Source organism: Pinus tabuliformis, chromosome J (assembly GCF_031772625.1).
Source record: "Pinus tabuliformis cultivar Carrire ecotype Pingquan chromosome J, CPIR1, whole genome shotgun sequence".
NCBI lineage: Eukaryota > Viridiplantae > Streptophyta > Pinopsida > Pinales > Pinaceae > Pinus > Pinus tabuliformis.
The window spans coordinates 447,925,591-447,941,347 of record NC_142295.1 but is presented as its reverse complement, the minus strand read 5'-3'; the positions used below and the strand labels follow the sequence as shown (position 1 = coordinate 447,941,347).

General features: G+C 35.5%; 1 protein-coding gene across 1 annotated transcript in view; it reads right to left on the bottom strand.

The window, feature by feature from the left end:
- Positions 1-13,858: 13,858 nt before the first annotated feature.
- The window catches only part of LOC149227744 (3'-5'-exoribonuclease family protein), an 82,534-nt gene continuing 80,635 nt past the window's right edge, over positions 13,859-15,757 (bottom strand). Inside the window, exons 7-8 of the mRNA XM_089377902.1 lie at positions 14,554-14,858; positions 13,859-14,422 (exon numbers count right to left, since the gene is read on the bottom strand). Coding sequence (XP_089234028.1) covers positions 14,339-14,422; positions 14,554-14,858 — 389 coding nt within the window. The 3' untranslated portion in view covers positions 13,859-14,338. The remainder of the gene's footprint in view (positions 14,423-14,553; positions 14,859-15,757) is intronic.

Here is a 15,757-nt window from a genome sequence, read left to right as displayed (position 1 = left end):
CTGGAAAGTTCTTGTCCGATCAACTTGACTTCACTCAGCCCTCTGGAACTGCGCACTGTGCATTGGCAACCCTCAAGTTTAGCGCTTGCATCTTTGAACTACGCAGTGAGCAGTTCCTGCCTCTAAGGACTGCGCAGACTCAGTGTTCAACCCTATCCCCTTGAGCTCCACAATTGTGCAATTCATCCTCCCAATCAGCCTTCTTTTGTTCACTGTGCAATGGCAAGTCTCAAGTTGTCATCCTCCCTCCTTGAGCTACGCAATTGCATAATCCCTAGGCCTCTCACTCTCTTGTACTATGCATTGGGCAACTTCAAGGCTCAAGACTGCCTGACTAAGCTCCTCAGTTGCGCAGTCATCTTTCATAGGCCTCCAGAACTACACACTACATAGTCTCAAGACTCATTCCTCCACTCCCGACCTATGGAACTACGCGCTGCGCAATCCCTGTGTCTGCCTCTCAGTCCAACACCTAGTTCTAGCTCAATCAATGATTTTCATGAGGCATGTTAGACTAAGAGTTTTTCATATTGATTTTGTCTTGTCATGAGTGAGTTCTAGTTGCAGGTACTACATTTTCACATGACAGGATGATGATGATGATGAAGGAGAAGAAGAAGGAGACCCTGCTACAAGACACCTATGAAGATGAAAGATAAAAACGACTTGAAATTAAAAGGTAGGGTAAATAAATATGTTCAATTGCTTTGTTATTCTTATATCTATAAAGTTATGTGACAATTATTTATTAGCATTGTCACTATGTTTTTCTTGACATAACCATAGACTTTAGGAGTTGGGGTTAAAAATTATCCATCACTATGGCCGCAACGAGTATTGGAGTATCCTCAACTTTCTGAATGTTGGATTGATCAAAGTTTGTTTCTATGTTAGAAGATATATCCCCAACATCATCATCACTATCACTGACATTCTTTTTATTATTGTTATTTTTTTCACATAGGTAGAATTTATTGTCCTTGCATTTATGTCCATGAGTTCAATTAGGAGCATTGCATCTAAAATGACTCTTATCGTTCTTTGCATCTAATGATGAGATCCTCTGTTGAGGAGGAATAACTTTGAACTTGATTTTTCCAATATGAAATAAGGAGTTTGTTTATGAAACATATGTTTTGCTTCAATGAGTGTAGTTTTTTTACAAACTAACTCCACATTTTTGATATCTAATACTTTAATTTCATTTTGTGTGTTTGGTTTCAACCTAGTTATGGTAATTCATAGAAGGTTCTTATTAGATATGTCATCGACACAAGTGGTTAATACATGGAACTCGTTTAAAAACTCTTCAATTGTCCCTATTTGTAGCAAGCGAGTGAGTTTGGCGAAGAGTTCATCTTCTTCTATATCTAAAAAAAAATTGAAAACAAATCTTCCTTAAAGGTATTCCAATCTCTCTGCAATCCTCCCTAACATTTAAAGTCCCACCATAAGAACCAACAGTAAGTTGTTTTCTCCAGATACTTCAAAGCAATGTTGATTTTGCCTTCTTCATCAAAGATACGATGCATAGAAAAAAATTGTTGACTTTATTAATCCATCTTGTGCCCTCTTGATTGTACTCACCACCAAACCTTGATATATCTAGTTTCACCTAGTGTATAACATTATTGAACAAACTTATTTTCAATGAGTATTGTGGCCATGAGGATGAGTTGGGCTACTCATTCCCTTGCATTTTTTTTAGGCTTCGTTTTCATTCTTGAATGCAGGAAGTTCTTCATAATTTTTGTTGGATTCTTGTAATAAATTTGCACAAATCCGTGTAATTTTGCTTTGAAGCTCGACATCTGATTTTTTTTGCTTGACTCATTTCCTTCGAGAGGTCCACCAAGTTTTCAAGCAGTGTTCTTGTATTCATGATTAATTGTGGCAAAAGGATGTGGAATATGTGGAAGTGGAATGGTGTCGGATAAAGTAGGGAATATATATATATACTAGATGAAGAAGGCATGTAAACCAACAGCACATAGATGAAGAGGGTGTGTTGATGAAAAAGGGACATAAAGTTACGATGAAATGAATGGATGTGTAAGAAGATGGTACAACAAGAGAATAGACACTTGAGATGTTGGAAAACTCAAGGGAACACCTGTGAGGGAGATGTTGGACATGTGGGAAGGGATGTAGGGAACGAATGAACGAGGTGGACATAGAGGGTAGGTGGACACAAGAGATGCAAGGGGTGGCGCAAACGCAACAAATGGGTGTTACATAGTGCAAGAGGGAGATTGGCACAACAAGGTCATGCGAGGTTGAAAACTTCGAGACCAATTTTGAAGACAATTATTCCAAATAAACAATATATTTTATAAATTATACAATCATCATATTACAAAAGATAATTACATTATATATACAAGAGTATCAAAGGTTTGCATACGAACAAACAAACAATAAAAGATCATATAACTAATAAACACTTAATTAATTAATTTTAGACTCATTACACATTCTACTAAGAAGGTTGATTTGTATGCTAATATTATAAGGATAAATTTCAATATGATTTTGTTGTGTTGAGTAGTTGGGAAGAAAGATATAGGAAAGGGAAATGTCCAACTTCAGCAAATAAGTGAGAAGATAATGATTAATAATGCTTATTATGTTCCTTGTTTGGAGAAAAATATAATTTTGATCAGTGGCATGATGAAGCATAATCCACACTTAGATATTATTTTTTTAGCAATGAGAGGTATTTTATTGTTGACAGAAATAGCCAAGGTGGTTGCTATGGGTGTAAGATGAATTATTTCACCCAGTAGATGATGAAAAAGCAACAAAGCAACATTGGTTAATCAAAACAATGGATGTAATTTCATAGAAAACTCACCCATAATGGCAAGATCAAAGAGATTTCAAAAGAGATGGGTTTCAAGACATGAAGCACTAGTTGCTCAAACAAGTCTAAATGAATAAAGGAAAAAAGGAAAATAGCAAGTACAATATGCATTATCCATAGTAATCCATGAGATTGTGCTTCCTCAAAGAAGCAAACCCAAAATTTTGATGTGTTGGACTGCCAAACCAAGTTTTATATCAATTATGGAAACACTGAGTAGTCAACCAACAATGGCTCTCATTCAATTAAAGTCAATGGTCAAACAGAATGATGGTGACATAATGTGTACTTGATCAACCTTCCCATATATAATTCACATTTAGTTATTGATTGAAGATCTATCTAAGTGCACTACAAACATCTTTTTTTCTCCAAAAATTTTGCCTTCTTTATTTGAACAAAAATATAAAATGAATATATTGAAAGGTAAATATATTTTTATTGGGCCATTCACTCATAAGAGCCCTTGGGATCTCATATACATAAGTTTATTTTAATCTACAAATCATATAGCCACCTCTTGCACGCAAAGTTAAACAATATAATAGTATATAACTCTTGTATTATTTCATACTTTCATATATATCATATATTACACACACTACATATTTATTATATCTTCTACACCAATATATACACAAATACTCAGTTCAGTAACCTCATTTTTCTTTCTTCCTTTATTTTTCCTTTATTTTTCTTTTTTTTAGGAAAGAAATCAACCTCTCTCAGCTTGAAGGCAAAAGTGAGGTTGTTGGTACCAAGCCAGCCCACAATTATAATCACTTAAGATTGTTTTTCTCAAACTCAAAGCCATTACAACAATATTCATAAAAGCATCAAAGTTCAACATCTCACTAATGGGAATTTGAACTAGGGTGGCTAGGATAACATTCATTCCGTTTAACGACTCAAGATAATGCAAATTGACTCTGTTCATGTAACCTATCAAATGTATATAATATATAACACATTTAAATATATGATAAATCATTTGTCATTCTTTCCCAAAGTCTAGCCATTGAAGCCCATTTGCTTTGGCAACCATAGAGCACATCTACTTGGTGTGCAATTCAAAACTATCTAAGGAATCAAAGGGGAGTTTTAGCCTAATAATGGCCTAAGTGTTGTGCTAGTTTGAGGATACATGGATATGGAAGCCTTTGATGCCCCTTCAACTTCTATTTGGAGTCTTGCCAATTCTCTTCGTGGCATCCAATTCTTGTTGCAATGTTTTGATGTCATGAACATTCCTTTCTTACTTCAATTCGTCTCCTAGGGAATGGATACTTCAATCTTATAACAGTAGATACTATGAACCTCCATTCTTTCATTCTTTCCACGGGAATACTTGAGTTTTACTTGGTTGGCCACTTTACTTGCAGTGGTGCATTCCTTTCTTCCCATTGCTAGACATATTTTCCAATTATTTCATTGGATTTATTGCATGCAGTTCTTTAAGTCTGAATTTCTTTAAAGCTTTACCCATCACTGAGTTCCTACGAGGCTCCTAAAAGGACTTCTCTTCTATGTTTGATCTATGTCAAAAGCTCCCAATGACACACGAAACAGATTTTATGGTTCAACAAATAAAATGAACTCCAAAACGAGCATAAACGTCTGTGTGGCAACTTCATCTGTGAGATTTATTATTTATGATATTAACAGTTTTCTTGGACCACTTATTGGCAGGGTTAGCGAGCACAGGTTAGAGGGCTTATACCTTATATCACTTTGAAGGGGCAACATCCGGGTTTTCCTTTTCCACTTTGACGGGGCAACTCCCGTGTAGACCAGGTTCCGCTTTGCCCAGTATCTTCGCAGTGAAAGTTCCAAGAAAGTAGCAGCACGAGACGAGGTTCAGCAAGCTCATCATTCTCAGTATCAATCACTCTAGCTTCACCTTGATATGGCTACATGGCAGCAAAACAATTATGTAGCACAAGCAAAACAATCAACATGCACATAACACGACACACCATGGGCTTAAACTAGAGAAACCCTCTAGGGGAAGAAGACTCCAGATGTCATTAAATCTGCATCGAAAAAAAGCTTATAAATATTGTACCCGTAGAGTTCCTCATACAGATACATTTGTAGCTTTCATGTCTCTGTTGACCAGAGCATCCCTTTGGCTCTTACATACCCCTTTTACACCCCCTGGGCTTCTATAGATATGCTTTTGACTAGATTAATATTAAACTCTATAGTGACTTCAGAAATATGCTATAGATGAATGTTCTATGATCTGCGTTTTACTTCCGTAAATGCCACATACGATGTGCCTCATGCAATCACAACATTCTCATCATGGCTACAGGAAGATGTTTGTACTCTATAATCCATCTATCTTCCTTCCATTCGGCTAAATCTTTCTCATAACATGTATCCCCCGTGCTTCAACCGAAAACAGCCAAGAAGTTAAAACAATTCATATTCTCATCCCCAAATCAGACACTAATAATTTTGACTGTATCTTGCAAACCATAGCTCTGGTTTTCATCTTTCTCTGCTTGTTTCAAAGATAACTAAAAACTTTACAACTTTCCTTCTTCCCGCAAATTGCTAATTCCTTATTGATTTTGCTCAAACTAACTTGCAAGATCACAGCGTCCGAAAACGATGAATTATCTTTAAATCAAACAACCCAGAACATTGACCAATAGTCTTCATCCATCACCAATTACACTTGGCCTCGTACTTCTCAACTGACCCACTGATGGTCTTTGCATCTAACTTCAGCACTGGCTTGTCAGTCCCCTGCTTATTGATCGCTTATTTTGTCAATCACTTGTTTGTCGATGAGATCTCCGTCAATGACTCCTTGTTGACCATGCCTTTGTCAATCATGAACCTTTCAGTCTAACCCATGCTCTGGAACATTGGTTCAATGCCCCTTAACTCTGGGTTTTTTATTATTTCTTCAAAACTCTGACCATTCATGGATCCAGAAAATTTCAGTTCAACCCAAAAAGGGGGCAACCCAAATTGATTTATCTGCTTTATAATTGTTGCTTCTTTCTAGATTTAACCCTACTTGAATTTATAAGAGATAAGATGCTTAGTTATTAGAGTTGATTTATGTTAATATGTATGTTGCATTACAAATTTCATGTTAGTTATATTGATGATATTTCATGTAGTTATTAGTGAGCACATGTAAACTCTATGCTGATGCAAACTTAGTGGTCAAGGTATTCAGTTTAATGTCGCTAGTCTTCTATACAATTAGTCAATAATTTCTTCAATTACATATCAACCTCAAAACCTAATGTATATTCAGTCCAGGAATCTCAAACCACGTGCCCCTAATCTTGGAGAAATTAATAATGCTTTTAATGATGTAAGCCAAACTTCTCGGCGTTCTCATCTATAAAAAATAAAGCTATAAAATGATAAACCGAGGGAAAACTGAAGAGCATAACAGTGTACCGCTATGAACAACAAAGTTCTTTATTAAAATATATTCGTAAATGAGGAAAATCCACGAGGTACCTTTAACACCAAACATAAACGTCAAAATTGTGGAAAACTAATGAGTCTATGAGGTACCTTTAAGACGAAGTGTAGTTGTCAAACTTGTGAAAATCTTCAATTGGCTATGAAATTTTTCCTTTGGCCTTTTTAAGAAAATCTTCCAGACCTCACATATTCCCTTCAAATATTAAACATTCATATTAAGATCTTACCACTAGACCATGTGACTTGCTTTTGTTCCTTGAGACTTTTGGAAGTTAGTCGTAGCCTTTGTATGGACGCTAATTATAACAAGATCTACGTTGCAGATGACATACCTGCCTAAGTAATTTTTTATTTTTTAATAAAGAGATGTCTGGCGAAATTGTTTTTAAATTATTTTTGCAGATTTTTTTTAAATGATTTGTATTTGTCAGACTACAATGCTGAAATCTTAAAGGGGAGTAATTTTTAATTTTTTGAAATCGTAAAGAGAAGCAATTTTTAATTTTTTAATAAAGAGATGTCTGCTTATTGCTGTAATCTTCCATCACGAAAGCAGTGGCAGTATAACCATGATTCGGAAAACCTAAATAGATCTGCCAATGAAGAGAAATTGAAATTTAGAAATCCAAGTTACGTAAATGCTGAAATCCAAGGTAAGTAAAAGTTGATTCTTCTCATTTTAGTTTATGTCCTTTTACATTCCACATTAATAACTGAATTTGTTCATTCTGAAAGACACGATATCTGTGATTGTTCATTCTAAAATACAGGATATAGTTACTGAATTAGTTTTTCATTCTGAAATACAGGATATAGTTACTGAATTAGTTTTTAATTCTGAAATACATGATATAAGACACTAAACTTTCTGAAATACAGGATATAGTTACTTAATTAGTTTTTCATGGACACTAAACTTTCTGAAATACAGGATATGGTTACTTAATTAGTTTTTCATTCTTAAATACGTTATATAAGACACTAAACTTTGTTGTTCATTCTGAAATAAAAGTTACTGAATTCGTTGTTCAGAATTTGTTGCTCATTCTAAAATACATGATATAAGAGGTTGAACTTGTTATTCATAATGAAAGACAAAAAATAAGATGGTCAATATAGTTACTGAATTAGTTGTTCATTCTAAAATACATGAATTTGATATTCATAATGAAAGACATCAAATTGGATAGATTTTGTGTTATTGGAGAGCCTAACCTGGGCATGGAGGTTATCATTGATTTTTAGTAACTTATTCGAAAGGTCTATTGAACGCTCTTGAAAAAGAAACAACCGCCATCTTGTCACTTCACGGATTCCTATAAAAGATTGGGATTATAATATATCGCAACACCGTCTTGTTACTTAACGGATTCCTATGAAATTAGATTGACATTATAATGTATCCATTGTATTAAAAGATTGACACGTGGGCATCCAGGCAGAGCATCATTGATTGGCATCGATGCAAAACATTGTTGAGACAAGTGGACGTCTATGCAGATCACTGTTGGCTCGAATAAGGAGTCAAATTTTTTTGTGCTATAGCCATTGTTGCATCATCAGCCATAGCCTCTACATGATCAACTAGCTGCTCTGTTCATGCCTCCTTTAGATTACAGTAAGGACAGGTTGGTCAAGCCTCTGTTGTCGAGGCAAAGTAGTGCACCACGACCTAAGGAGGATGAAACAAATTTATTTGGGCCAGACATATAGGACCCTGTGAAATTGTATCGAAGCCTAATATGGGAATCGCTCTCGCTCTTGTACAGTTTCTGGCCAATTATTATATTCAGCCTTTGTAAAAGAAGCAGCAACCCATTTCAGTTTATCCATCAGCAAAGGCATAGTCATAGGTGGGAGCATAAAAGGCAGAGGCAAAGGCCTATATATCCCACCCGTTATAGTCCGGGCATTTTACCTTATTTCCGACTTCTTGACAGCTACTTATTATTTACCTAAAGACGCCAGAGGATTTGCAATTATTGTATTCACTATTTGCAAAAGCATTAGTAGTGATGGATCAAGATGGAGATCAAGTTCAACAGAAATCCCATCAATTGGAAATTCAGTTAATCGAGATCAATACCCATATCCAATTGACATTGTTCCAATGCCATTCATGGAAGAACCAGTCCCCGGTAAACTGCTACTACTGAAATTGGTGCTTCTTCTGCATATAAAGGTGAAATTATGCTAAAATTGGTGTTTCTTATGCATATAAAGGTGAAATTACTGCATATAACATAAACAGAATTTATAATGCTTCATTATTTTGGAAAATTAAGAGCAAACAAGAGATTTTAGACCCAACATAGACTAAATTTATAATGCTTCAGTGTTTTTGAAACTTGAAGAACCAGAAAACAAACAGATATGGAAAATGCTAAATGCTTTGTACATACATAACAAAATTTGTAATATTTTGTGTAAAATATCTTATTTTTGAGCTGAACCATGTGAAGAAGTTGTTGTTTCTTATTCAATGTAATACTATGTTAAATGTAAACACTAAGTTAGGATGCTTCAATGTAAATGGATTACATGATGAAAATTATAAATGCACAGGGTGAAAGAGAAAGCTTCAATGTACAGGGTGAAAGGGCGCAAGGGATAGTGTGCTGGCATCGTTGTTTTACTGTATCAATGTGGCTTGCTTCACCGTATCAGACGATGCTCCTTCAATGTATCAGACGATGCTGCTTCACTGTATCTATCTGGTGATGAGGATATGGTACCTAGAAATGTTGTATTTGACAATGCCTCCTACAATGTTTCTTCACTGTATCTCGCAATGGGGATATGGTACCTGGTTTCCTTCTTGTGGAAAAAGCCTCTACCTCTATCACCAACAAAGAATAAAGAATGCACTTTCTTCACTGTATCTCACAATGGGGATATGGTAGCAATGGGGATATGGTCCTTGATTTCCTTCTTGTGGAAAAATCCTCTACCTCTATCACCAACAAAGAAAGAAAGTGCACTTGCAACAAACAAAGAAAGAGAATGCATTTGTAGATCAAGTATCAAGAAAGGGAGTGCACTTGCAGATCAAGAAAGGGAGTGGTTGATCCTAGACCAAAACCAAAGATAGAAGCAAAGAATTGAAGCTTGTTTTAGTAGTTGTGGGAAGCTTGAAAGATGGCCAAAATGCCAATAGTGGGTTGTGAGTGAATCTTGACAGATGGCTAACATGCCAACAGTAGGTTACACGACAGCTGACTTGAATATAAAACTTTAAACTTAGGATATGATACATAAACGCTAGCGTGAGTCCTAAAGTTACTAAACTTAGGATAATGTTGTAAAGTTATCCCGGATGTTAGCTAAAACTTAGGATAATGTTGTAATAACAATACATTGCTCAGGGTAATTATAGAGAGGCTGCAATAAGACATTCATTTGCTTGCCCAATCAAAGGGCAAGGAAACTTTGGTTAAGCTTTACAATCCTTCCTGCAGTACTCAGTCGCATGGAAAAGTTTGGTTAAATGACTAATATGAAAAAAGGGCAACCCAATTAATATACAGTCAACCGCATAGCGATCTCTATATACCTACATGGGCAGGTATGATAAGGCGGACATGATAATAACGACAAGAAGAATAAGATGTTCTGTATTCAAATAAAAGCTTTGTTGTGGCAATTGTTTTCCATTGTCGAGTAACTTGCAAGTTTTCTCCCTGACAGGATTAAGGGTTTCGTCCAACCAACCCCACTTCTTGCTTTTTGTGTACGAGTACTCTGTTTAACCAAGTGAAGGACTTACCTTTACTGGTCCAATCGTTTCCATGGGCAGCTCTTGCACTAATGTAATTGAAAATTTTGACCATAATTTTGAAAGACAGCATGTATTGGGTCTTAATTTCATGAGAGATACAGGATGCTTTCTCATTCTTAAGAGCTTTGAATGTTGAAGACCCCTACGCCTAAATTTGCCTATAGGTTGATAATTATTATCAGCAAAGACAATTTAAGGAAAAGAGATCTGCGATCCAAGTCACAGCCACGCTCTGTTTGATGTGTAGATCAGAAAATAATCTCATGAGTATGTGGGGATTATTTCAGTCAACCAATCAAAAAGAAATCAAAGCACAAACTTATCGGTGCTTCACAGATCTGGGTTAAGATGGATCTATGCTGTTTATTTTGTTATTATATATAGTTCTCTTATTAAAAGCGAGTTTGTTTTCATTATTACAGAGCTCTTTTTTATTATTTACTTTATTAGCATTACAGATGTGACACATCTCCCTGGGATGGAAATGCACCCGACTACTGGCAGTGCAATAAAACCTCCACCCACCACACAAAACTAAATTTTAAACAGTGCCTGTCAAGCAATTGAATAGTTTCTTGCCGAAGTCTGCTACTCTAGGCTCAGGCATATTTAGCCCAATTATGTACATCTCCCCATCAAGCATCCCATAACTATTTTCTTTTCATCACGGATTACACCATAAAGCCCATGGCACTCATGCCTCTTTGTCTTTTGGATCTTCCTTTGAACATCACAGAGATTACTTCAAACAACCTTCTGTTGAGTCTAAGCAATGTATTATCAAGACCACCATGTGCTCACTCTTCACTATAGTTGGAGACAAATTAATATTTTGTATTCTATGCATGCAGCTTAGAATACCGTGAGATCAAAAATTGTCCAATATTTACTGAAACAGTGATCTCAATCTAAACTTGTCCCATTTTAGATCTCTTTCCACTTTCTCGAGGAGATATCCCTTCCCATTAATGTTTGGGTGGATAAACATAGGACAAAAGCAACATGCAAAACATAATCATTCCTTGAGTTTCAAAGCATGCATCAGTCAACTATATGCTATGTACTAACCAGTTCACAAGCCTTGCATGAGGAGATATGCCTTCCCATTAATGTTTGCGTTGATAAACATAGGACAAAAGTAGTAGTATCTAATTCAAGTTGAATGACATGATAACACCACCACCAATTATAAAATAGGTAGATCTCTATCAAAAGTTTGCCTTTACATCAGATTTTAACAGATATCTAGGATGATATATGCCGCCATTCAAACTGAAATTGATAAGGCATTACTCTGTCACCTGGACCTGCCGACACTATTCTCTTGATACAAAGCTAGAACATAAACTCTTATTCTTTGAATCTATGATGGCACCATTGATATCTTATGTATATGTGCCTCCATATGCAGTGGACAGCTTTAGGTTTGCACAGACCAACTCTCTAGTAGGTCTCAGCAAAATATTGCTCGACTCACATTCTTCTAAACTGTGCTTATTAGACATGCAAGGGGTATTCATTTTTTACATCTAAAGGAGACCAGAGATCAATAAAAGCATGTAATTAGAGACTTGATATAATCTCTCTCCATCTTCATCTTACATGCGAGGATCAAAGATATGCCTTTTCCTTGAAGAAATTATTGGTTTGCAGAGTATATGTTTTAACTTACTTCAAAGGACAGTAACAAGAAGAATTCAATGAGTTTTAACACTTTTGTTAGATAGAAGGCTCTCTTATCTGTTGAGCATTGACAGTGTTTAGTAGATGTCTAGTGGTCAATGTTTTCAATTCCCCCAAAATAGTTGGCCGAAAATAATATGCCAATGCTAGTTTACAATAAGAGATTTGGGGCAAGCACTTGCAAAAGTTATATTTTCCCGTACATCAGTGTTTCTGACAGAAAATGCAATCCATGGCTTTATTATCAGAGTACAGAATAGACAACCTCCTAGGAGACTACAGCTAGATGCCATGACAAATCTGACTAATTCAAGGCTAAAATTAATTGCCGTTTCTCAACTGACAACGAGATATCTATAGTCACACAATATGATGTATTGTTCTAGACCATGGACAAATAATGCGACAGACAAACAACATTTGCTTTGCACAATGCTACAAAATATGCTACAGGATCTAGACTAAGTATAAACAATATTCTATGGGCTTTATCAGTACTGCAGAACGAATAACAATTGCTTCCACACGCATACTACAAGATGCATCTTGTCATGTTTAAAGTACTTGTGGAAGTGTATGCCAAAGAGAGATGAAAGATGTTAGCGCAAACACACATATAACTGAGGAGATCAAACTTCGGAAATAAAGAGTTGTTATATAACAGAAGAAGGGATCGACCCAACAGTGAGACAATGAATTTAGGAAAATATGTAACGTGAACAGGAATGTCCCTGGGTTGGAATCAAAAGTGAAATGATTTCATGGCCACACCAAGAAGGTAGGAAAGACTGTTAAATGACTTGAATTTGGGCACAAGTGTAAAAGAGACTTGGAAATGCCAAAGTTACCATTGTCAACACTAATAAACATTGAAATCACACTAAATGCTTTCAGTTATTTAAAGAATTACACTTTCTCCCTTTACCCCAACATAAAGTGGAGTAAAACTTCGTTGATTCCAAACTTGTTAATCCAAGGAGGCAAATTATTCTTGAATATATTTTCACTTTTTGCTTCTGATAGACAGGTCACTGGTAAATTACCCAAGACAAAACAAAATATGAACATTATGATATTTAACCACAATGATTACTCCCTCAAAATCACCTTGTGAAAGCAGAGTCACTATCTCTAGCAATCCTTATTGTTACAACCATCAATTTTTCAAACAGTTAATTACCATCTCATAACTGGGAATTGCATTTCTTGCAAGTAGATTTGAGCTTTATAAGTTCAATGAATCAAATTCAGAAAACAATTTTCAATGATTTAATGCTCCACAAGCAAAGTCTTTTATTGATTTTCCTCTAGAAAAACAATAGAATCCTATGATTATAGCTTAGTCCAAATTACCACTACTTAACAAATACAACCATGCTTTTTATTTGAGATGATTAGAACTTATTTTGAACCTGCACCTTAGCTTCTTTTTAATCCCTCTCAATGGTCATAAGATCCGGATTAAGATGGATCTCTGGTAGTATTACTCATTTCCCATGCATGTGAATCACTGAATATTCTGAATGCATACTGATCTAATACAAGTTCATTTCTAATCCTGATCCATCAAAAAAAAGGATGTAACATCCAACCATCACTTAAAATAAGGGTAAAGTGATTACAACTTGTGATTCTCATTATTTTGCATTGCTGCATGTATGATGTATGATATCTACCTCAGCTCTCAAGTCTCAACCACACAATTTTGAATTACTACAGCCTCCTTTTAATCCTACAATGGTTAAAAATGCATGATTTAATTGTTCCACCAAGTTTTCAGAATGTGGGGATGTGTGAATGTGGGAATGCATCCAAGTGGCATGTGGAAACACACCCCAAATTTTAGGGAATATCACAGGGGATGCAGGGTCCCTAACTTAAATTTAGAACTTTGAACTATTATGGTTCAAAGTTTTAACAAAGTCTAAAATCGGCTAATACCTAAATCACTTCTTGTATGGTTTCTTAAGACATAATAATCAACACTGGAGAACCTCATGACTTACCATTTCTGATTGACTAGACATCATTACAAGAAGCAGAAAAAGGCAAGCATTTTATGGAAAACAAAAATATAAGAAATGGGCCATCAGATAATGCAACTAAAAAATCTAGTTTAGGGCAATGCTATATGACCAGTTTACCTGATTATAAACAAATCCTTTCAACATGTTGAAGAAGGATTTGTTGATCATGAAAAAGGCTGTATCTGGTTCAAACAGGTTATGCTAGGAACAACACACAAGATATAAAAATTGACAGAACATCAGGTATTCCAGAAAATGTTTGTATGTTTACCTCAAATAGCAATCCTGAAAACTGGATTACAGGATTAAAAAATACTGATAATAGAGTTGGGATTGATATGCAAAGATGCATTATATCTGAAAAACTACAGCAGAAAGGAAAATGCCAACTCCGAATGCCTTTACTTTTTCTTCTTTATTGTTTTGGTTTAGAACACCAAATCATCTCACTGTGGTTATGAAAAAGCACCACCATTTACAACCAACCATTTGTGCAGATTTCAGCAATGTGATCATTGAATCAAATGTTCAGACAGGTTCCATCTCTGAAAGTGCTTCATCCAAAATTTTCTGTAATTCTTTGACCCTATACCTTGTGAGTGCCATGCAATCCTGCCCAAGGTAAACATCTGTTAGTAATTTTTTTAGAAATTACATCATCAGGCCATGTACCTGTTATGTGCTACCAGCCTATTATGGCATCTAAAGAAGTTGACTGTAAAATAGCTAGTGCAATTCCACACCTGTATAGTGGAAGTGGATGCAAGAGCAGAACCACCAGGCTTATAAAAGGAAACAAGGCGTCCAGAAGGATCAAGCACAACAGTGATAGTTGTCTGGAAAATCTTTTCTTCTTCAGCTGTAGGATCTGCTAATATATATTTCTTGTGCAACATGCATGTCAAAGAAAACGGAATTTTCCCTAGTGTCAGCTGCTGCCTTTGTTCTTGAACTTTAGGTTGTTCTTTGTTTCCATCTTCCAGAACAGTATCTCCAGACAAGGGAATCACTTTTCCTTCTTCTGTCATAGAAACAGCTGGAAACCGCACTGCATTGAACACAGGAACACATAAGAACAGTACAGGAACAAACAACTGGAGAAACTTCATCACAATATACTCAGACAACAGTTCACAACAAAACTCATTGCAGTCATAGCGTTGTCTTTTCCAGCACAATTCCTCAGATAATCAGTTGTTTAATGGCAGGATTGCCCTTCAGACATACTAGACCCTACTTTAGTAGAACTTCATATAGATATTAAAAATTGAATTAAACTTTGCAAATACATCATCTGCATAGGAATTCCAATAAAGTCAAATAAGAAATGCAATCATACCAAAAATAAAATTTGCACGTGCAAATGATTCAGATGTTGCCATGTTAGTGATTCATCAGTTATCGATTAAAAGAGTGTACAAGTGATTGGGCATTCACAAAAGAGGATCCTTTAGAACTAAACCTAATATCTTAGAAAACATAAAATTGGCAATTAAGAATGCCTAGTTGAAATAAGAGGTTTTCAAGAAAAAATGCACATAGGTGAATTCTCTATAAAGGGAAGATAAATAACACTGAATGGCAGAGTTTGCAATTTATCATTTTTCTTCAGAGATGATAAATCCATAAACATTCAAAGAAAATAGAACCAGAAATAAGATTACATTAAACCAGTCTGCAAAAAACATGGATGTGCATTATGTTGAATTTTGTAACTGTTGTCAGTCTTCATAATGTATATTTTCATTATTTATGTATTTATTAAAGCATGTTCTTCATGCTCAAAGAAAATTATATTATTTGTATTTGTCAAAGAAAATTAGAAGTCTTGTCCTTCAAGACCTTCCAAAAGAGAAAAGTTGAATTTATATTGTGTCATGGCTCCACAAGATGACCAACTCGGCCCCTCCTGTTCAAGTCAGTCTGGCCCCTTGGAGGCACCCATTC